This window comes from Phocoena phocoena, chromosome 10, assembly GCF_963924675.1.
Source record: "Phocoena phocoena chromosome 10, mPhoPho1.1, whole genome shotgun sequence".
Classification (NCBI taxonomy): domain Eukaryota; kingdom Metazoa; phylum Chordata; class Mammalia; order Artiodactyla; family Phocoenidae; genus Phocoena; species Phocoena phocoena.
In genome coordinates, this window is record NC_089228.1 from 387,420 (window position 1) to 411,517 (window position 24,098).

At 43.1% G+C, this 24,098-nt stretch overlaps 1 protein-coding gene across 1 annotated transcript in view; it reads left to right on the forward strand.

Moving 5' to 3' along the window:
- The window catches only part of SLC41A3 (solute carrier family 41 member 3), a 44,647-nt gene that overhangs the window by 5,275 nt on the left and 15,274 nt on the right, over window positions 1–24,098 (forward strand). The window contains exon 2 of the mRNA XM_065885026.1: window positions 160–267. Coding sequence (XP_065741098.1) covers window positions 160–267 — 108 coding nt within the window. The remainder of the gene's footprint in view (window positions 1–159; window positions 268–24,098) is intronic.

Sequence of the window (24,098 nt, forward strand, 5' to 3'; positions counted from 1 at the left end):
TCACGGTTGGTCATTACTCTGTTTAGTTTAAAGCCATTTTAAAAACTGGGTAGTTTTTTTCATTTTACAGGGAGCGAGGACTTGTCGAAGTATCTCTCGAGTAGTTCCTGAGAGGCGCGGTACGTGTGCTTGGACTGACCCCCAGTTCTTTCCCCGCAGCACTGGCCCGTGTTCACGGAGGTGAAGGACCTGCTGACCTTGGTGCCGCCCCTGGTGGGCCTGAAGGGCAACCTGGAGATGACACTGGCCTCACGCCTCTCCACCGCAGTGAGTGGACGTCTGCACATCTGACCTCCATGTCTCCCCGTGGAGCTTGTGGGTGGGTGGGTTGGACTCTGAAAATCTGATGTCGTTGGGAGTTTTCCTGTCGTGTGGCTCTACCTGGTCCCTCCTCCCAGCCATCACCCTGCCTTTCGGCCAGAGGCTGGGCTGCGGACGAGGCCCAGGTGTCAGGGGCGCTGTGTCCTTGTGTCCCCTGTTCATGCTGGAGCCTGAGGCTGGTTCCACACATGACCCAGAAGCAGTGGCGAATGTCCTAGAATCCTCGTCACCAGGGTGTCCTCCTCTGGGCACTCTGTCACAGTTCCCAGCTTTGCTACTCTCCTCACCTTCCCAGGGCATGGAAATCCCTTTCCTTCTGTTATGGGGATGGTCTCCTTTCTCTGTGAAAACGTCCTGATGCGCTGTGTTCTAGACACCGAGAGGTGGGCGATGCAGCTGGGGTGTTGGGGGGGTCCCTGGAGCCCGAGGCTGGAGAGAGAGGTGAGGGGTGGCCAGCTGAACAGCAGCCCGCAAAGATGTCCACGTCCTGACCCGTGGAGACTGAACGCTCCCTTACGTGGAGGTGTTTGCACACGATTAAGTTAAGGCCCTTGTGGTAGGAGATAATCCTAGATTGTCCAGGGGGCCCGGTGTTGTCACAAGGGTCCTTACCAAGGGGAGGCGGGATTGGGGGGAAACGTCAGACACAAGAAGGAAGCAGAGTTGGGGGAGCAGATGCTCGCCACCACCTGCAGAGATGAAGGAAGGGCCGTGAGCCAGGTGTAGCTCTACCTGCTGGAAATGGAAAGAAACAGCTGCCCCCCTGCATAGACCCTCTGTAGACCCCTGGCCTCCAGAACTGAAAGAGAAGACGTTTGCATCATTTTCAACCACTGAGTTTGTGGTAATTTGTCACAACAGAGGCCGGACCGTGCAGTCTTGTAGGCCATTGAAATGTCTTAAGTGGCAGGTGACATGGTGCCCGTGTGTGTGCAACATACACCTGTGCACACACGTAAGTGTGATTAAATGTGTTGGTGAGAGGGAAGAAATGTTGATGGTAATCCCTGCCATGGTGGCGTTTCAGGTTACATTTTTTTTTAGTATAAATTAATTTTATTTATTTATTTAGGCTGCGTTGGGTCTTCATTGCGGTGCACGGGCTTCTCATTGCCGTGGCTTCTCTTGTTGCGGAGCACGGGCTCTAGGCTCGTGGGCTTCAGTAGTTGTGGCACGCGGGCTCAGTAGTTGTGGCTCGCGGGCTCTAGAGCACAGGCTCAGTAGTTGTGGCGCACGGGCTTAGCTGCTCCGCAGCATGTGGGATCTTCCCAAACCAGGGCTTGAACTCGTGTCCCCTGCATTGGCGGGCGGCTTCGTAAGCCCTGTGCTTTGAGTTACGTTTTTATTCCATGGTGCTTAATGCATATTGAACACTTCTGTGCTGTGATTGTTTCTTACTGTTATAATGTTTTTTAAATGCGTAAAATGTGGGGGGGAGAAAAGAATGATCGGAACAGTTCATCGTCACAGCCTGTTTGAGGAGAACAGCCCCATTATCAGTGCAATAGAACCTTTATAAAAGCATTCAGGGGCTTCCCTGGTGGTGCAGTGGTTAAGAGTCCGCCTGCCAATGCAGGGGACATGGGTTCGAGCCCTGGTCCGGGAAGATCCCACATGCCGCAGAGCGACTAAGCCCGTGCGCCACAACTACTGAGCCTGCACTCTAGAGCCCGCGAGCCACAACTACTGAAGTCCACGCGCCTAGAGCCCATGCTCCACAGCAAAGAGAAGCCACTGCAATGAGAAGCCCACGCACCGCAACGAAGAGAAGCCCCTGCTCGTCGCAACTGGAGAAAGCCTGCGCAGCAACGAAGACCCATCTCAGCCAAAAATGAATAAATTAAATAAATAAATTTATAAAAAACAAAAAAAAGAACCTTTCAACACCCAACATTGTATTAATGTGTAAATCAATACAACAAAAACTCAAAATTTTAAGTGTACGGGTCAGTGACTTTTGACAAATATACACACTGACATAACCACTGTCCCAATCAAGATACAGAGCCTGCCACCCACAGTCCATCCCAGAAACCCCTGATCCACTTCCAATCTCTGTAGATTAGTTCTGCCTTCAAGACCCACTCATGATGTAAAAAATATTCTTAGTGCAACTTGAAATAGAAGAATATTTTATTGGTACTGTTCTGGTTGTTTTAGCTAGCGTAATATGCCAAGAAAAGGAAATAAGACCCTTAAATAAAAAAGAGGGAGAAAAACTTACTATTTGCTATTGATATGCTTATCTTCTTGGAAAACTAAGCAAATCAACTAGAAAAGTTTTAAAACTAATAATCTCAGTAAAGTGATCTGGTTTCAAAATATCTAGATGAAATTTAAAATAGACATTAACGTGTGTAACTAGATACTTCTGCACACACCAAAATTGGTCATTAAAAATACAACTGAATCGTAAAATTGAATTGAAAAAATTGCAGATATCTTTCAAACGATGAACAAATATTTTTTAGTTGTACATACATATACATTCTTTTTTTATTTGTGTATTCTTTTCCAGTATGGTTTGTCATAGGATATTGAATATAGTTCCCTGTGCTGTACAGTAGGACCTTGTTCTTTATCCATCCTATATATAAAAACTTACATCCGCTAACCCCGACCTCCCACTCCACCCCTCCCCCAACCCCTTCCCCCTTGGCAACCAGCAGTCTGTTCCCTGTGAATCTTTCTGTTTCATAGACTCACGTGTCATATTTTAGATTCCACGTATAAGTGATATCACATGGTATTTGTCTTTCTGACTGACTTCACTGGATCTCTAGTTGCATCGTGTTGCTGAGAATGGCATTATTTCGTTCTTCGTTATGACTGAGTGATATTCCACTATATATGTGTACCACATCTTCTTTATCTATTCCTCTATCAGTGGAAACTTAGGTTGCTTCCATGTCTTGGCTATTGTAAATAGTGCAGCCATGAACATTGGGGTGCATGTATCTTTTTGAATTATAGTTTTGTCCGATATATGCCCAGGAGTGGGATTGCTGGATCATATGGTAGCTCTATTTTTAGTTTTCTGAGGAACTTCCATACTGTTCTTCACAGTGGCTACACTGTGTAAATGATTTACATTCTCACCAACAGTGCAAGAGGGTTCCCTTTTCTCCACACCCTCTCCAGCATTTACTGTTTGCGGATTTCTTGATGATGGCCATTCTGACCTGTGTGAGGTGGTACCTCATTGTAGTTTTGATTTGCATTTCTCAAATGATTAGCCATGTTGAGCATCTTTTCATGTGCCTATTGGCCATCTGTATGTCTTCTTTGGAGAAATGTCTATTTAGGTCTTCTGCCCATTTTTTGATTGGGTTGTTTGTTTTTTGTTGTTGTTGAGTTGTATGAGCTGTTTGTATATTTTGGAAATTAAGCCCTTGTTGGTTGCATCATTTGCAAATATTTTCTCCCATTCTGTAGGTTGTCTTTTCGTCTTGTTTATGGTTTCCTTTGCTGTGCAAAAGCTTGTAAGTTTGATTAGGTACCATTTCAAACTGTGAACCAATTTTAAAACTTTTTCATCCTGAAGCCTCAAAAAGAAATGTGTGGGACCCATTCAAATAAAGTGACGAAACTCCATAAAGGGAAATAGAAATTTGGAGGGAGAGACGGAGTTTCTGATGGGAAAAATCAATGTTGTAAAGTTACCAGTTCTCCCTGTTTTTGTTTATAAAATTAATGCAGTTAATGCCAGAGAGATTTGGGGGAACATTTGACAGTATTATTTTTATTATTATTATTTCTTTGTGTGTGTGTGTGTGTGTGTGTGGTATGCAGGCCTCTTACTGTTGTGGCCTCTCCCGTTGCGGAGCACAGGCTCCAGACGCGCAGGCTCAGCGGCCATGGCTCACGGGCCCAGCCGCTCCGCGGCATGTGGGATCTTCCCGGACTGGGGCACGAACCCGTGTTCCCTGCATCGGCAGGCGGACTCTCAACCACTGCGCCACCAGGGAAACCCTTGACAGTATTATTTTAAAGTTTATCTGGAGGAATGAGTCAGAATAACCATGAAAATATTGGTAGGAAAAAGAGAAAGAATAATAGTGAAATTTGATTTCCAGATTTTACAACATATAAATATAAAGTTATAGTAAGAAAAATATTTTGCAGCCAGTCTCAATTGATATATCAGAGAACAAAACAGAACATCCAGAAATAAACTCAGACTTTACAAATACAATCTACTGTATAATAATATGACATTTTAAATCAGTGAAAAGAGGGCGAATTATTAATAAATGGTTCTGAGATAATCGGCTAATTCTTCAGAAGTAATTTTTATTTTATGTCATACCTAAATGTATATTTTGAATACATGGAGTAATTTAAAGTAAAGCATGATACCAGAAAAGCACATCAGTATTTTTAGAGTTGGTGACAAGAAATGCTTTTTAAGTAGCAGAACAAGTGCAGAACTCATAAAGGAAAGACGATGCCTTGTCTCAGTTCAACTGCGAGCTACGTAATCATTTTAGTTCCCTGGGGCTGTCATAACAAAGCACCACAGACCGAGTGGCTTAAACAACAGCAATGTATGGTCTCCAAGCTCTGGTTAAAAGTCAAGAGATGGAGGCTGGGGTGGGCTGGCTCCCCCTGAGGCTATAGGAGGCTCTGCTCCAGGCCTTTCCCCAGCTCTGGGTCTGCTGTGATCTCCACTGTTCCCTGGCCTGTAGATGCACTGCCCCAACCTCTGTCTTTGTATTCTCGTGGCTCTGCCTGTGTGCACATATCTCCAAATGTCCCCTTTCTATAAGGACAGCAGCCACGTTGGATTAGGTGCCCACCCTACCCCAGTGTGACCTCGTATAAACTAAGTTCATCTCCAACCACCCTATTTCCAAATCAAGTCAGTTACGAGGTTCTGGGGGTTCGGACTTCAAGTTCTGTTGCGGGGACACAATTCTACCCGTACAGTTTCCTTGCACAAATTAAAAGGGGAATAACCCACAAGGGGAAGAGTTATACAAAATTAACAGAGCATCTGTATCCTCAAGTATCTAAGCAGCTCTTTTACATCAGCACGAAGACAGACCCTTCAATAGCAACGTGAACAAAGGGTATGAATCAGAATTTCACGTTCAGGGTCAGTCTCCATGCTCCCAATGCATGGGGCCCGGGTTTGATCTCTGGTTGGAGAACTCGATGCCATGCGCATGCCACAACTAATAAGTCTGCAGTGCCGCAACTGAGAGTCCACGTGCTGCAAAAAAAAAAAAAAAAAAAAAAAAATCCCGCATGCCACAACTAAGACCTGGCACAGCCAAAATAAGTAATAAAAGAAATAAAAATTTAAAAAATATATTTTAAAAACTGCCAGAAAATTTTATGAAATCTCACCAGCAGTTTTTGAGATATTCAGTTTTTCTGCATCCTCACCAGTATTTGGTATCGTCTAGTTTTTATTTTAGCTGTTTTAATAATTACGTAGTGATATCTCAATCTTGGTCTTAATTTGCATTTCCCTAATGACTAATAACGGTCGTCTTTTCTCATGTGCTTCTTTGCCATCACATAGCTCTTTGAGTGAAGCATCTTTTCATATCAAATTACATTACTGTTTTTACTCTTGAGTTTTGAGAGCTCTTTATAAATTCTGTGTATGAGTCTTTTGTCATATATGTGGTTTGCAAAAATTTTCTCCCATTCTCTGGCTTGACTTTTCACCCCCCTGAAAGGGTCTTTTAAAATATTTTATTTTAATTTTAGTAAAATACACATAAATTTTAGCATCTTAACTGTCGTTAAGTGTGCATTTCTCCACGTCTTCCTCAGCACTTGTTATTTCCTGGGTTTTTGTTTTGTTTTGGGGGGGCGTTGTTTGTTTTTTAAGTAGTAGCCATCCTAATGGCTGTGATATTGATTTGTATTTCCCTAATAATTAGTAATGTTGAACATCTTTTCATGTGCTCTTTGCCATTTTTAATTTTCTTGGAGAAATGTCTATTCAAGTCCTATATACATTTTTTAATGGGGTTTATTTATTGGTTGTTGAGCTGTAGGAGTTCTTTATATATTCTGGAACTTAACCCTTATCAGATATATGATTTGCCAATAGTTTCTCCCTTTCTGTTGGTTTTCTTTTCACTCTGTTGATTGTGTCCTTTGATGCACAAAAGTTTTAAATTTTGATTTAGTCCAGTTTATCTATTTTTATTTTCTTACCTGTGCTTTTTGAGTCGTATCCAAGAAATCATAACCAAATACAATGTCATAAGACTTTCCCCTATGTTTTCTTCTGAGAAGTTTATAGATTTCACTCTAATGTTTAATCTTTGATCCATTTTGAGTTAATTTTTGTATATGGTATTAGGTAAAGTTTCAACTTCATCCTTTTTGTACGTGGCTGTCCAGATTTCCCAGCACCATTTGTTGAAAAGACTGTCCTCTCCCCATTGAACTGTCTTGGCATGCTTGTCAAAAATTATTTGATTATATATGCCAGGGTTTATTTCTGGGGTCTCTGTTCTAGTCTGTTGGTCTATGTGCCTTCAAAGCCTGTAGCTTTGAAATAGGTTTTAAAATCAGGAAGTATGAGGCCTCCAAATTTGTTCTTTTTTTAAAATTTTTATTGAAATATAGTTGATTTACAATATTGTGTTAGTTTGAGGTGTACAGTAAAGTGATTCAGTTTTATATATATATATATATATATATATATATATATATAATTTATTTATTTATTTTTATACTCTCTACCATTATAGGTTATTACAAGATATTGAGTATAGTTCCCTGTGCTATACAGTAGGTCCTTGTTGGTTATCTATATAGTAGTATGTATATTTTAAGCACAAACTCCTAATTTATCCCTCTCTCCCCCTCCCCTTTGGTAACCATAAGTTTTCTATGTTTTTGAGTCAGTTTCTGTTCTGTAAATTAGTTCATGTATCATTTTTTTTAGTTAGATCCCACATATGAGTGATACCATGTGATGTTTGTCTTTGTCTTACTTAGTATGATCGTCTCTGGCTCCATCCATGTTGCTGCAAATGGCTTATTTCATTCTTTTCTTATGATTGAGTAGTATTTCACTGTATATATGTACAACATCTTCTTTATGCATTCCTCTGTTGATGGACATTTAGGTTGCTTCCGTGTCTTGGCTATTGTAAATAGTGCTGCCATGAACATTGGGGTCCATGTATCTTTTCTAGTTATGGCTTTCTCCAGATACATGCCCAGGAGTGGGATTACTGGATCATATGGTAGCTCTATTTTTAGTTTTTAAAGGAACCTCCATTCTGTTCTTCATAGTGGTTGTACCAATTTACCTTCCCACCAACAGTGTAGAAGCATTCCCTTTTCTCCACACTCTCTCCAGCATTTATTATTTGTAGACTTTTTAACGGTGGCCATTCTGACTGGTGTGAGGTGATACCTCATTGTAGTTTCGATTTGCACTTCTCTCATAATTAGTGATGTTGAGCATCTTTTCATGTGTTTGTTAGCCATCTGCATGTCTTCTTTTGAAAAAATGTCTTTTTAGATCTTCTGCCCATGTTTTGATTGGGTTGTTCGTTTTTTTGATATTGAGCTGTATAAGCTGTTTGTATATTTTATTTATTTATTTATTTTTGTGGTACGTGGGCCTCTCACTGTTGTGGCCTCTCCCGTTGCGGAGCACAGGCTCTGGATGCACAGGCTCAGCGGCCGTGGCTCAGGGGCCCAGCCGCTCTGCGGCAGGAACCCGTGTCCCCTGCATCGGCAGGCGGACTCCACCACTGCGCCACCAGAGAAGCCCTGTTTGTGTATTTAAGAGATTAATCTCTTCTCAGTTGCATCATTTGCAAATATTTTCTCCCAGTCTGTAGATGAGCTTTTTGTGTTGTTTATGGTTTCCTTTGCTGTGCAAAAGCTTTTAAGTTTAATTAGGTCCCATTTGTTTATTTTTGTTTTTATTTCCATTACTCTAGGAGGTGGATCCAAAAAGATAGTGCTGTGATTTATGTCAAAAAGTGTTCTGCCTATGCCTTCCTCTAGGAGTTTTATAGTATCCGGTCTTACATTTAATCCATTTTGAGTTTATTTTTGTGTTTGGTGTTAGAGAATGTTCTAATTTCATTTTGTAGCTGTTCAGTTTCCCAGCACAACATATTGAAGAGACTGTCTTTTCTCCACTGCATAGTCTTGCCTCCTTTGTTATAGATTAATTGACCATAGGTGCGTGGGTTTATTTCTGGGCTTTCTATCCTGTTCCATTGATCTATATTTCTGTTTTTGTGCCAGAATCACACTGTTTTGATTACTGTAGCTTTGTAGTATAGTCTCAAGTCAGGGAGCCTGATTCCTCCAGCTCCGTTTTTCTTTCTCAAGATTGCTTTGACTCTTTGGGGTCTTTTGTGTTTCCATAGAAATTAAAAATTTTTTTGTTCTAGTTCTGTGAAAAATGCAGTTGGTAATTTGATAGGAATTGCATTGAATCTGTACATTGCCTAGGATACTATAGTCATTTTGACAATATTGATTCTTCCAATCCAAGAACACGGTGTATCATTCCGTTTGTGTCGTTTTCGATTTCTTACATCAGTGTCTTACACCTTTTGGAGTACAAGTCTTTGCCTCCTTAGGTAGCTTTATTCCTAGGTATTTTATTCTTTTTGAAGCAGTGGTAAATGGGATAGTTTCCTTAATTTCTCTTTCTGACTTTTCATTGTTAGTGTATAGAAATGCAACAGATTTTTGTGTATCAATTTCATGTACTGCAATTTTACCAAATTCATTGATGAGCTGTAATAGTTTTCTGGTAGCACCTTTAGGATTATCTGTGTATAGTATCATGTCATCTGTAAACTGCGACAGTTTTACTTTTTCTTTTCCAATTTGGATCCCTTTTATTTCTTCTTCTCTGATTGCCATGGCTAGGACTTCCAAAACTATGTTGAATAAAAGTGGTGAGAGTGGACATCCTTGTCTTGTTCCTGATCTTAGAGGAAATGCTTTCTGCTTTTCACTGTTGAGTATGATGTTAGCTGTGGGTTTGTCATATGTGGAATTTATTTATTTATTTTTTTGTGGACTTTATTATATTGAGGTAGGTTCCCTCTGTGCCCACTTTCTGGAGAGTTTTTATCATAAATGGGTGTTGGATTTTGTCAAATGCTTTTCTGCATCTATTGAGATGATCATATGGTTTTCTTCAGTATGTTGATGTGGTGTAGCACATGATTGATTTGCAGAATTGAAAAATCCTTGCATCCCTGGGATATATCCCACTTGATCATGGTGTATGATCCTTTTAATGTATTGTTGAATTCAGATTGCTAGTATTTTGTTGAGGATTTTTGCGTCTGTGTTCATCAATGATATTGGCTGGTAATTTTCTTTTTTTGTGGTATCTTTGTCTGGTTTTGGTATCAGGGTAATAGTGGCCTCATAGCACGTGGGCTCTTTGTTGCGGTGCACAGGCTTCTCTTTAGTTGTAGCACACAGGCTCGGGAGTGCACGGGCTCAGTAGTTGTGGCGCACAGGTTTAGTTGCCCTGCAGCATGTGGGATGTTAGTTCCCTGACAAGAGATCGAACTGGCGTTCCCTGCATTGCAGGACCAATTCTTAACCACTGGACCACCAGGGAAGTCCCTTTGTTGGGAGTTTTTAAATCACAGATTCAACTTCAGTATATGTGATTGGTCTGTTCACATTTTCTATTTCTTCCTGGTTCAGCTTTGGGAGATTGTACCTTTTTAAGAATTTGTCCATTTCTTCCAGGTTGTCCATTTTATTGGCATGTGGTTGCTTGTAGTAGTCTCTTATGCTCCTTTGTATTTCTGTGGTGTCTGTTGTAACTTCTCCTTTTTCATTTCTAAGTTTATTGATTTGGGCCCTCTCCCTTTTTTTATTGATGAGGCTGGCTAATGGCTTATCAGTTTTGTTTATCTTTTCAAAGAACCAGCTTTTAGTTTCTTTCATCTTTGGTATTGTTTTATTCGTTTGTAGTTCATTTATTTCTGCTCTGATCTTTATGATTTCTTTCCTTCTACTAACTTTGGGTTTTGTTCGTTCTTCTTTCTCTAGTTGCTTTAGGTGTAAAGTTAGGTATTTTGTTTGATACTTTTCATTTGTCTCTAGGTATTTTTTTGTTTCCCCTTTGATTTCTTCAGTGATCCATTGGTTGTTTAGTAGCACATTGTTTAGCCTCCACGTGTTTGTTTTTTACAGTTTTTTCCTTGTTGTTTATTTCTAATCTCATAGCATTGTGGTTGGAAAAGATGCTTGATATGATTTCAGTTTTCTTAAATTTACCAAGGCTTGCTTTGTGGCCCAGCATGTACTAGATCCTGAAGACTCTTCTGCATGCACATGAGAAGAATGTGTATTCTGCTGCTTTTGGATGGAATGCTCTATAAATATCAATTAAGTCCATATGGTCTAATGGGTGATTTAAGGCCTGTGTTTCCTCTTTGATTTTCTTTCTGAATGATCTATCCATTGATGAAAGTGGGGTGCTGGGACTTCCCTAGTGGCCCAGTGGTTAAGACTCCACACTCCCAATACAGGGGGCCCAGATTCGATCCCTGGTCCGGGAACCAGATCCCTCACGCGTGTCGCAACTAAGTGTTCGCGTGCTGCAACTAAGTAGCCTGTGAGCCACAACTAAGGAGCCCGCCTGCCACAACTAAGGAGTCCACATGCCACAACTAAGGAGCCGGCGAACCTCAACTAAGGATCCCGCTGGCTGCAACTAAGACCTGGCACAACTTAATTAATTAATTAATTAATTTTTAAAAAGCAATAGGTACTAAAAAAAAAGAAAGCATGCTATAAAAAAAAAGAAAGTGGGGTGTTAAAGCCCCCACTATTATTGTGTGACTGTCGATTTCTCCCTTTATGGCTCTTAGTGTTTGCCTTACATATTGAGGTGCTCCTCTGTTGGGTGCGTATCTGTTTACAATTGTTATGTGTTCTCCTTGGATTGATCCCTTGACCGTTATGTAGTGTCCTTCTTTGTCTCTTATAATAGTCTTTATTTTAAAGTCTATTTTGTCTGATATGAGTATTGCTATTCCAGCTTTCTTTTGATTTTCATTTGCATGGAATATGTTATTCCATCCCCTCACTTTCAGTCTGTATGTGTCCCTAGGTCTGAAGTGGGTCTCTTGTAAACAGCATATATATGGGTCTTGTTTTTGTATCCATTCAGCCATTCTGTAGCTTTTGGTTGGAGCATTTAATCCATTTAAGGTGATTATCAATATGTATGTTCCTATTGCCATTTTCTTAATCCTTTTGGTTTGTTCTTGTAGGTCTTTTTTCTTCCTTTCCTCTCTTTTTCTCTTCTCTTGTGGTTTGATGACCATCTTTAGTGTTCTGTTTGGGTTGTGTTTCCTTCTTTGTGTTTGTACCTATTATAGATTTTGGGTTTGCTGTTCCCATGAGGTTTTGTTATAGCAGTCTATATATGTACGTGGTTATTTTAAGCTGCTGGTTGCTTTCCTGCCTAGAGAAGTTATTTTAGCATCTGTTGGAAAGTTGGCCTGGGGGTGCTGAATTCTCTTAGCTTTTGCTTGTCCATAAAGCTTTTGATTTCTCTGTCAAATCTGAATGAGAGCCTTGCTGGATAGAGTATTCTTGGTTGTAGGTTCTTCCCTTTATCACTTTATATATATATTAAGTCACTCCCTTCTCACCTGCAGAGTTTCTGCTGAGAAATCAGCTGATAACCTTATGGGCATTCCCTTGTATGTTATTTGTTGTTTTTCACTTGTTGCTTTTAAAGTTTTTTTCTTTGCCTTTAATTTTTGTCAGTTTGATTACCGTGTGTCTTGGTGGCATGTTCCTCCTCCTTGGGTTTATCCTTCTTGGGACTCTGCGCTTCCTGGACTTGGGTGACTGTTTCCTTTTCCATGTTACGGAAGTTTTCAGTTATTATCTCTTCAAACCTTTTCTCAGGTCCTTTCTCTCTTCTGCTTCTGGGGCCCCTATAATGCAAAGGATGGTGCATTTAATGTCGTCCCAGAGGTCTCTTAGACTCTCTTCGTTTCTTTTCATTCTTTATTCTGCTCCTCGGCAGTTATTTCCACCGTTCTGTCTTCCAGTTCACTTATCTGTTCTTCTGCCTCAGTTATTCTGCTATTGATTCCTTCTAGTGTATTTTTCATTTCAGTTATTGTATTGTTCATCTCTGTTTGTTTGTTCTTTAGTTCTTCTGGGGTTTTGTTAAACATTTCTAGCATCTTCTCGGTCCTTGCCTCCATTCTTTTTCTGAGATCCTGGATCATCTTCACTATCATTATTCTGAATTCTTTTTCCAGAAGGTTGCCTATCTCCACTTAGTTGACTTTCTGGGGTTTTATCTTGTTCCTTCATCTGGAACATATTCCTCTGCCGTTTCATTTTGTCCAACTTTCTGTGAATGTGGTTTCTGTTCTGCAGGCTGCAGGATTAGGGTTCTTTCTGCTTCTGCTGTCTGCCCTCTGGTAGATGAGGCTATCAGAGAGGCTTTTGCAAGTTTCCTGATGGGAAGGACTGGTGGTGGTTGGAGCTGGGTCTTGTCCCTCTGGTAGGCAGGGCCATGCTCAGTAAAACTATAATCTGCTGATGGGTGGGGCTATTTTCCCTCCCTGTTAGTTGTTTGGCCTGAGGTGACCCAGCACTGGAGCCTACGGGCTATACGGTGGGGCTAGTGGTGGCCTCCAGGAGGGCTCAGGTCAGTGAGTACTTCCCAGAACTGCTGTTGCCAGTGTCTTTGTCCCTGCAGTGAGCTTCGGCTGCCCTCCCCATCACCTCTGCAGGAGACCCTCCAGTACTAGCAGGTAGGTCTGGTCCAGTCTCCTATGGGCTTTTTACCCCTGGGTCCTGATGCGCACAGGACTTTGTGTGTGCCCTCCAAGAATGGAGTTTCTGTTTCACCCTGTCCTGTGGAAGTCCTGCATTCAAGCCCTGCTGGCCTTCAAAGCCAGATTCTTTGGGGACTACTCCTCCTGTTACCGGATCCCCAGGCTGGGAAGTCTGATGTGGGGCTCAGAACTCTCACTCCCATGGGAGAACTTCTGTGATGTAATTATTCTCCAGTCTGTGAGTCACCCACCCAGCAGGTATGGGATTTGATTTTATCATGATTGTACCCCTCCTACCGTCTCGTTGTGGCTTCTTCTTTGTCTTTGGATGTAGGGTATCTTTTTTTTTGTTTTTTTAGGTTCCAGCATTTTTTTGTCATTGGTTGTTCAACAATTAGTTGTGATTTTGGTGTTTTCATAAGAATGGGGTGAGCTGACGTCCTTCTACTCCGCCATCTTGAACTAATCTCCCAAACAAACTCTTAATATGTCCTGCATAGGTGAGTTGGCACCTTTGGAACAAGGGGCCACTGACGCCTATTTTTTTTTTTTTTTTTTTTTTTTTTTTTACGCCTATTATTCTAAGAGATCACCAGTCTGTCTTGGAGTCATTCTTATTTGTGTGTATATCCGTTGTAGATTTTTGGTTTGCGGTTACCATGAGATTTTACTATAGCAGTCTCTATATATACATGATTGTTTTTAAGTTGCTGATATGTTCATTTCCAATGCATTTCTGATATCCTGCATTTATACTTTTCTCCTCTCATGATTTTGGTTTAGATATATACTTGTGTGTGGATGATTTCCTACTTTCACTCTCTGTTTCCCTTTACCAGGGAGCTTTTCCATTCGCGATTTTCTTGTTTCTAGTTGTGGCCTTTTCTTTTCTGCTTAAAGAAGTTCCTTCAGCATTTGTTGTAAAGCTGGTTTGGTGGTGCTGAATTCTTTTAGCTTTTGCTTGTCTGTAAAGCTTTTATTTCTCCATCGAATCTGAATAAGACCCTTGCTGGATGGAGTATTCTTGGTTGTAGGTTTTTCCCTTTCATCACTTTAAAGATATCGTGCAAGTCCTTTCTGGCCTGCGGAGTTTCTGCTGAAAATCTGCTGATAACCTTTTGGGGGTTCCTTTGTTATTTGTTGCTTTTCCCTTATTGCCTTTAATATTTTCTCTTCCTCTTTAATTTTCGTTGGTTTGATTACTATATGTCTTGGCATGTTCTTACTTGGGTTGATCCTGTATGGTACTCTGTGCTTCCTGGACTTGGGTGACTGTTTCCTTTCCCATGTTAGAGAAATTTTAAGCTATTATCTCTTCAAATATCTCCTCAGGCCCTTTCTCTCTCTCATCTTCTGCTGGAACCCCTATAACTGGAATGTTGGTGCATTTGACGTTCCCGAGGCCTCTTAAACTGTCCCTGTTTCTTTTCATTCTTTTTTCTTTATTACGTTCTGAGACAGTGATTTCCACTCTGTCTTCCAGCTCACTTAACCATTCTTCTGCCTCATTTATTCTGCTCTTGGTTCCTTCTGGTGTATTTTTCATTTCGTTTATTGTACTCTTCAACTCTGGTGGTTCTTCTTTTTTCTAATTCTTTCTTGAAAATGTCTTGTCACTTCTCAGTTGCGCCTCCATTCTTTCCCTGTGCTCTTGTATCATCTTTGTGACCGTTACTCAGAACTCTTTCTTGAGTAGATTGCCCATCTCCACTTCACTTCGTAGTTCTTCTGGGGTTTTATCTTGTTCCTTCGTCTGAAACATATTGCTTTGCCATGTCATTTTGTTTAAATTTCTATTTGTATTTTCATGTACGTAGTAGCTTAGTTACATTCCTCATCCTTGGAGAAGTGGCCTCTGTAGGGGATGTTCTCTGTGTCCCAGCAGTGCTCTCCCCTCTCGTCACCCAAGGGCCAGGGACAAGCTGGTCCCAGGGTAGGTTCTGACCTGTATTTTCAGACTCACTTCTGTGGGCTTCAGGATCGTAGTTTCCTTCCTTCTGGTGTCTGCCCCCTGGTTGGTAAGCCTGGTCTAGAGGCTGGTACAGGCTTTCTGGTGGGCAGGGCCATGTCAAGGGGCATGTCTAGAGGTGGCTGTGGGTTCAGAAAGTGTTTAGGCAGCCTGTCTGCTGATGGGTGGGGCTGTGTTCTGCCTGTTGGTTGTTTGGCCTGAGGCGTCCCAGCACTGGGGCCTACAGGCTGTTGGGTGGGGCCAGGTCTTGGTGCTAACGTCCCAAGCAAGATATCAGCCTCCAGATGCATGCTCCTGGATATGTTAACCACCAGCTTTTATGTCCCAGGAGAGAGCCACAGCTGCCCAAGAGACCCTCCAAGACCAGCAGGTAGGCCTAGCCCAGGCTCCTTTGGAGTCACTGCTTTTGTGCTGTGACCTGGTGCTCCAGGGACTTTGTGTGCACCCTCCAAGCATGGAGTCTTTGTTTCCCCAAGTCCTGTGGAGTTCTTGAGATTCAGACCTGCTGGCCTTCACAGCCAAATGCTCTGGGGCTCCTCCTCCCCATGCCAGATCCCCACGCTGGGGAGCCTGATGTGGGGCTCAGAGGTCTCACTCCCATGGGAGAACTTCTGTGATGTAATTATTCTCCAGTCAGTGGGTCACCCACCCTGGGGGTATGCGATTTGATTAGATTGCAAGTATGCCCCTCCTACTGTCTCACTGTGATGTTTTTCTTTGTCTTTGGATGTAGAATATCTTTTTTGGTAATGTTTCAGTCTTTTTTATTGACGGTTGTTCAACAGTTAGTTGTGCTTTTGGTGTGCTCATGGGAGGAGGGGAGCTCAAGGTCTTCTACTCCACCATCTTGTCTTTTCCAACCTGGTTTGTTTTTTTAAGATTGTTTTGGCTTTGGGGGGGTCTCTTGAGACTCCATATGAATTTTTAAATGAATTTTTTCTATTTTTGCCATTGGGTTTTTGATAGGGATTGCGTTAAACCTGTAGATTGCTTTTGGTAATACTGACACCTTAACAATATTGTTTTCCAATCCATGAACATAGGATATCTTTCCATTTATTGGTGTCTTTCAAAATTTCTTTCAGTGACATTTTGAGCATACAAGTCTTTCACCTTCTTTGTCAAGTTAATTCCCAAGTGTTTTTTTCTTTTTGATGTTACAGTAAATGAAAGTTAAATTGTTTTTTTCTTCAGATTGTTCATTGTTAGTAAAGAGACACACAAGTGGGTGTTTTTTGTTTCTGTTGTTGATTTTATATTCTGTGACTGATGGATTGCTTTATTAGTTCAGTTTTTGTGCAGTCTTTAGGGTTTTCTACATATAAGGTCCTGTCATCTGTGAGTAGAGATACTCTTACTTCTTTTCTCTCCAATTTGAATGTCTTTTATTTCTTTTTCTTGCCTAATTTCTCCGGTTAAGGCTTCCAGGACAGTGTTGAATAAAAGTGGTGAAAGTGGGTATCCTTGTTTTACTTGATCTTAGAGGAAAAATTTCAGTATTTCACCATGAGTGTTATGTTAGTTGTGGGCTTTTGATATATAGCTTTTATTATATTGGGGTAGTTTCCTTCTATTCCTAGTTTGTTGAATGTTTTTATTATGGAAAGTTGAATTGTGTCAGATGCTTTTTCTGCATCAGTTGAGATGATGGCATGGTTTATTTTCCTTCATTTTGTTAATAGAGTATACTGCGTTGATCCGTTTTCATATGAACTAGCCTTGCATTCCAGGAATAAATCTCTTTTGGTCATGGTGTACAGTAATTTTAATGTGCTCTTGAATTCTAGTATTGCTAGTATTTTATTGAGGATTTTTGTGTCAATATTCATAAGGGATATTACTCAGTGGTTTTCTTGTAGTGTCTTTGTGTGGCTTTGGTTATCAGTGTAAATCTGTCCTCATAGAATGAGTTTGGAAATGTTGCCTCCTCTGCAATTGCTTTGGAAGAGTTTGAGGAGGATTGATGTTAATTCTTCTTTAAATGTTTGGTAAAATTCACCAGCAGAGCCATCTGGTCCTCGGCTTTTCTTCATTGAGAGGTTTTTGATTATCAGTTCAATCTCCTTACTAGTTATGGGTGTGTTCAGAGCTTCTATTTCTTCATGATTTAGACTTGGTCAATTGTGCATTTCTAGGAATTTATCCTTTTCATCTAGGTTGTCCAATTTGTTGGCATATAATCATTAAAGTACTCTCTGATAATACTTTTTATTTCTGTAAATTGAGTAATAATGTCTTCTCAGTTCTTTTAGTTACGTGAGTCTTTTCTTTCTTCCCTTAATCAGTCTAGCTTAAGGTTTGATCATTTTGTTGATCTTTTTGAAGAAACAGCATTTGTTGATTTTCTCCATTGTTTTTCTATTTATCCCTAATATTTATTTTTTCCTCTATTTTTTATTGGCGTGTAGGTGACTTACAGTTAGTTTCTGCTGTACAGCAAAGGGAGTCAGTGATGCATACACGTTATCCACTCTTTTTTAGATTCTCTTCCTATACAGGTCATTACAGAGCACAGAATAGAGCTCCCTGTGCTGTTCAGTAGTCTTATTAGTTATCTGTTCTATATACAGTAGTGTGTATATGTCAATCCCAATGTCCCAATTGATCCCTCCCCTCCCTTTTCTCACCTAGTAACCACAAGTTTGTTTTCTACATCTGTGACTGAAGTTCTGTTTTATAAATAGGTTCACTTGTACCATTCCTTTAGATTCTACATATAAGCGATGTCATATGATATTTGTCTTTCTCTGTGTGACTTACTTCACTTAGTATGACAGTCTCTAGGTCCATCCGTGTTGCTACACATGGCATTATTTCGTTATTTTTCATGGCTGATATTCCATTGTTTATATGTACCACATCTTCTTTATCCATTCCTCTGTTGAGGGACACTGAGATTGCTTCCGTGTCTTGGCTATTGTAAATTGTGCTGCAATGAACACTGGGGTACATGTCTTTTTGAATTATGGTTTTCTCTGGATATATGCCCAGGAGTAGGATTGCTGGATCGTACGGTAGTTCTATTTTTAGTTTTTTAAGGAATCTCCATATTGTTCTCCACAGTGGCTGCACCAATTTACATTTCCACCAACAGCGCAGGAGGGCTCCCTTCTCTATACACCCTCTCAACCATTTATTGTTTGTAGATTTTTTTGGTGATGGCCTAATATTTATTATTTCTTTTATTCTCATAGCTTTTGGGTTTAGTTTGTTCTTTTCTAGTTGTAAAATTAGGTTGTTGATTTGAGATTTTTCTTCTTTTTCAACGAATGTCCCAGGTGCCCTTAAGAAACTATGTATTCTGCTGTTGTTGGGTAGAGGATCATGTATCTGTTTGTTAGGTTCAGTTCGTCTGTAGAGATGTTCAAGTCCTCTGTTTCCTTCATAATCTTCTGTCTGGTTGTCCTATCCATTATTGAAAGTGGAGAATTGAAGTCTTCTCCTGTTATTGCAGAGCTATCTACTTCTCCTTTCAATTCTGTCAACGTTTGCGTCCTATATTTAGGAGTTCTGATGGTTGGTCTATGTATGTTTATAACTGTTACGTGTTCCTGGTGGTTTTGTCAATGTATAATCAATATATATTTTATCAATATACACAGTCTTCTTATCAGTATATAATGTCCTTCTTTGTTTCTTGGATCAGTTTTTTACTTAGTATCTATTTTGTCTGATACTAGTACAGTCATCCTTCCTCTTGTTTGGTTGCTATTTGTAAGGAATATCTTTTTTCCACCTTTTCTCTTTCAATCCATGTGTGTCGTTAGATCTAAAGTTACCCTCCTGTAGACAGCATGTAGTTGGATCTTGTATATTTAAAAATTTACTCTACCCATTTATGTTTTTCGATTGGGAAGTTTATTTACATTTAAAGTAATTAGTGATAGGCAAGGACTAATGCCGTTTTGGTATTTGTTTTCTGTATGTCTCATAGCTTTTCTCCCTCTCATTTTCTCCCTTTCTGTCTTTTTGATGAGTTCTTTTTTTTTTTTTGAGGAGTTAATTTTTTGTAGTGATAGGTCTTGACTCACTTCTCATTTTTCTTGTGTATGTCCTGTAGATGTTTTCTTTGTGGGTACCTTGGGGAATCCGTATAAGATCCTAATGTTATAATAATCTATTTTAAACTGCTACCAACTTAAATTAGTCAAAAATTCTATTCCTTTAAAGCTCTACCCCGTTTATATTATTGATATCATGAATTACATTTTATATACTGTGTACTCAGTAATATAGTTGTTTGTTTTTTGTTTTTTTGCGGTACGCGGGCCTCTCACTGCTGTGGCCTCTCCCGTTGCGGAGCACAGGCTCCGGACACACAGGCTCAGCGGCCACAGCTCACGGGCCCAGCCGCTCCGCGGCATGTGGGATCTTCCCGGACCGGGGCACGAACCCATGTCCCCTGCATCGGCAGGTGGACTCTCAACCACTGTGCCACCAGGGAAGCCCAGTAATATAGATTTTAATTAATCATGAATTACATTTTATATACTTTGTACTCAGTAATATAGATTTTAATTATTTTTATGCTTTTGTTTTTTAAATCCTACAAAGGCATAAAAGTGGAGTTATGAACCGAAATTACAATACACAGGTTTTTATATTTGGCTGTGTGTTTGCTTTTACTGGAGAACTTTTTATTTTTCAATATATATATTTGACTTCTGATCATCCTTTCATCAGCTCCCTTTAACATTGACCATAGGGCAGGCCTAGTGGTAATGAACTCTGTCAGCTTTTATTTATCTAGAAATGTCTTAAATCCCCCCTCATTTTCAAAGGACAGTTTTTGCCAGAATTACTTGTTGACAGGTTTTTTTTTTCTTTCCGGACTTTAAATCTGTTGTCCTGACCTGATACATAAACTATGCTAGCTTCTGGTCTGATCTGTGAGTCGGGTGAGCGAGAAGCCCGTCTCTTGGGAGCCCTTAGACCAGCCAGAAGGTCACAGACAAGTCCATTCTTTCCCTCTGTCCCAAGGGAGGCCCGGGGGCTGGATGGCTGCCTCCTGTCTCCTCGGGGCTGTGCCGGGGGAGGGGCAAGGGCAACAACGACCTTTCCTCCCATCGTGGGTGAGGCTTCTCCTTGGCTGCTGCAAGCCTGGCCTGGCTTCTAACCGTCCCACAGAGCTGCTGTGCTCAGTCTGTGTGGTTCATCCTGTGTTTCCTCCAAAGAGCGCGGGCTGGACTTCCCTGTCCGCCCTCTGGCTGCTGTCACTCCCCACCAGCTTCCTTTTAAATGTATCTTTCGTTTGGTTTGCATGTGTCGTCCAGGACCTGCTTCAGGGGAGGGTCCTGGCAGGTGAACTGTCTGGACTCCCAAGTGTGACGGGGCCTTTATCCTCACAGCTGACCCCAGCCTGTCAGGATAGCGAGGCAGTGTTCACAGGTATGTTTCCTCAACTGAGACAGGCTTGCCGTGTCCTCTGTACCCAGTGTTGCTAATGGTGGCCTCGTGTCTCTTTGAGTCTCATTTCTTCTAGGGTGTCTGTTGATTTTATCTTCCTATCTGAACTTTTTTTTGGCGGGGGCTGCGTGTCGTGCGGCTTGCGGGATCTTAGTTCCCCAACCAGGGATCGAACCCGTGCCCCCTGCAGTGCACATGCAGAGTCCTGACCACTGGACGGCCAGGGAAGTCCCCCATCTGAACTTCTTTTGCATTTTCTTTTTTATCACCGCGGTATTTCTGGCATGGACTGTTTTTCCTTACCTTATATACATGTTAGATTTTTCAATCTAAAGACGTATGTCTGTCTTCAGCTCTATGAAAATCCCATTTTTTGTGATTTCTTATATTCTGATACGCATTCACATTCCCACCGTCTCTCCAACTTTAACGCATCCACACGCGGCTTCTGGATCTGCCTTTTTCCGTCTCTGTCTGGCTGTGCTTCATTGTATCCACACGCGGCTTCTGGATCTGCCTTTTTCCATCTCTGTCTGGCTGTGCTTCATTGTATCCACACGCGGCTTCTGGATCTGCCTTTTTCCGTCTCTGTCTGGCTGTGCTTCATTGTATCCACACGCGGCTTCTGGATCTGCCTTTTTCCATCTCTGTCTGGCTGTGCTTCATTGTATCCACATGCGGCTTCTGGATCTGCCTTTTTCCATCGCTGTCTGGCTGTGCTTCATTGTATCCACATGCGGCTTCTGGATCTGCCTTTTTCCATCTCTGTCTGGCTGTGCTTCATTCTGGGAAAACACCTGCGCTTGATTTTTCATTTCACTCGTCTCCTCTTAATCTTGCTCTCAAGCTCTGTGCTCCTGAGGTCGTTGTGAGGAGTCCTGCTTGTCTCCGTGTTTTACTTTACATTCAGAGACCGAGTCTGTGCTTTCTAGAACCCCGGACGGTGTCTCCCTGTGCGAAGGCACCGGACTCTGCCACCCCCTGGTTTAGCTGTCCTAGCGTCTTACTGGGCTTCTGTTTGATTGTTTCCTTAGGCTTTTGCCTCCATTTGTGGAGTCTGCTGAGTCTGGCATGACTGTGGCCTTCAGGAGACAGGGATTCTTGGTCACTCGAGCATCCTCTATTTGGGTTTCCTCCTAGTCGGTGGATCTCTTCTGTAGAGCAGGTGACCCCCGATGGCTGGGGGGCGTCACAGTGTGCTCCCTGGAGGTACAAGCCGCTCACTGGTCTCACTGGTCTGTGTCCCTCTTACTGTGGCCACTCTGGACACTTGCCTGCTTGTGACCCCAGCACACACCCTCGCTGCTTCTGCTCAGCCACGCACCCCATCGTCGGCACAAGCCGGTCAGGCGAGAGGAGAGGCGCCTCTTGTTGAAGCCAAGTCGCCACCTGTCCGAGGAGCCCGTCGTCCCCGGGGCCTCCTTCCTGGGCGGGAAACATGTCCTGCCGTCATTTCTGGGCGTGGGTCCTCTGTCCACCTAACTCCCCTGCTCTCCCTGCCCGAGGATTTCCTCTGAATTTGTGTGATACTGTAGAAGCCTCTTCTTGTTTCCATTGTGTGTCTGAAGGCTGTCTGCTCACTGCCACGATGAGCCCTGTGATGCTGGACCGGAGCCAGAGATATCCTTGTAAACTCACGTTTGTTTAGGACGTACAGAGGGAGACGAAACTAAATTTACGTGTGTGCATGGCGGGGTTAGGGTGCATACACGTACGTTTCCTGGCTCCATCCGTAAGAGGACCTAGAGGCGTTGACACTGCAGTAGCACCAGGTGGAACTTGCAGGAGAAACAGGATGTGTGCAGAGCTTCAGATATCTCCCCCAGGAATTGTGAATCGCTCTGGTAGTTGCAGAAAGTGTCCCCAAAGCTTCGATCTGCTTCCACGGAGGAGCAGCCGCTTCATCCCCTCCCCTGGAGCGCAGGGCCGACCTGATGAGGGGCTTCTAGCTGACAGCGTGCGGGGAAGGGAAAACAGCGAGTCTGCAGGGCGGAATCCCGGCAGACGCACCCCAGCCGAGGTCAGGGCGCCTGTGGTCGGCCACGTGGTGTCGCTCGCCTCGGACTCCACACACGGAGAAGGCGCCTCCCCTCGGCGGCCTCTTCCCTCCAGACCCGCACCCTCAGTTTAGTCATGTGGAAGCACCAGACAAGCCCACGTTGAGGGACCTTCTGCAGAATGTCAAGGTGAGAAAGACGAGGGAGGGTGAGAACCCGTCACTGCCTGGAGGAGACCAAGGAGCCAGTGGGGGGTCCGGACTTACTTCCTGGAACAGAGAAAGGACAGTGGTGGGAAAGCCGGGATGTGCGAATACACCCTGTCACCTAGTTGGTGGTGTTGGGCCAGTGGTAACGTCTTAGTTTGATGACTGTCCTATGGTTCTAGAACACAGCGCTCCCCAGCCTTTCTGGCACCAGGGACCGGTTTCGCGGAAGACGATTTTTCCACGGCCGGAGGTGGGGAGGGATGGCTCAGGTGGTAGTGTGAGCGACGGGGAGTGGCAGATGAAGCTTTGCTCCGTGGCCCGCCGCTCACCTCGTGCTGTGCGGCCCAGGGGCTGGGGACCCCTGCTATAAGGTGTTACGGTCAGTAGAAACTGGGCGACAGGTATATGGGAAACTCTCTGCGCTGACTTTGGAACTCTTGCAAAAAAAAGTCTACGTTTATTTAGAAATAAAAAGTTAGAAGGTTGTCTTTCCCTACCCTCCAGTTTGAGGAAGGAGGAGGACAGCAAGGGTCAGTCCTCTTTGTTAATCCAGTAAGTATTTTTGGTTGTGAATGGGCCAGATGACCTTGTGAAGCTCTAACTCGCCGGGCAAGTCAGGACCTGGCAGCAAACAGGAGGTGCAGGGACAGGAGCTGAGCAGAATTAAGGAGGGGTCCACCGGCAAGCTTGTGGGTGGCAAAGCTCCCCAGGCCGGGTAGCGGCAGGAAGTCGTCCTCACCTGAGGGACGGGAGGAGGGGTGGTTCCCACAGCTGGGCCTGTCGCTGAAGGAGAGGCCGAGTGGCCGAGCTGCAGCCAGAACCGCAGGGGAGGGAGGTGTGTTGATGCAGCTGTAAGGGCTCGTGAGATTAAGAGAGGCTGAAGATGTTTGAGTGTGATCCAAACACACGCTTAGGAAGGGCCTGCGGGCTGCTTCTGCTGAGATGAATCTCGGTTGGTCTAGAGACGCTCCAGCTTCCCACTCCTTTGCCTTGGAGTCTTGAAAGGCCCCAGCCTGTGCCAGGGCTGGCCTTGTGCCTCTAGCTCCTAGCCTGACCTCTCCAGGACCGTCATTCTAGGGGAAAGAAATGTCCCTGTATCTTGATGGAGACCTGACCCCCCATGCCTGAGGGCCCCTGCCCGAGGTTCACCCTCCTGGCCGGCCCTGTTCCTTCCCTCCTTCACGGCTCCGTCCCCCACGGCCCTGGATACTGGACCCTGGAGGGTCTTCATCTGCACACCAGTTCCCGCCACCATCCTGGCCGATTTCAGCCTCCACGGGGATAACTCATCCGAAACCCACGCTCCCGGTGTCTGGACGGGAATCCAGTGCCCGTCAGCCCCGCTGCCGTCCCCTGGCCTAATTCCCTGACACCCGCAGCTGCTTCCCCCCGGCTCTCCCCGCCTTCG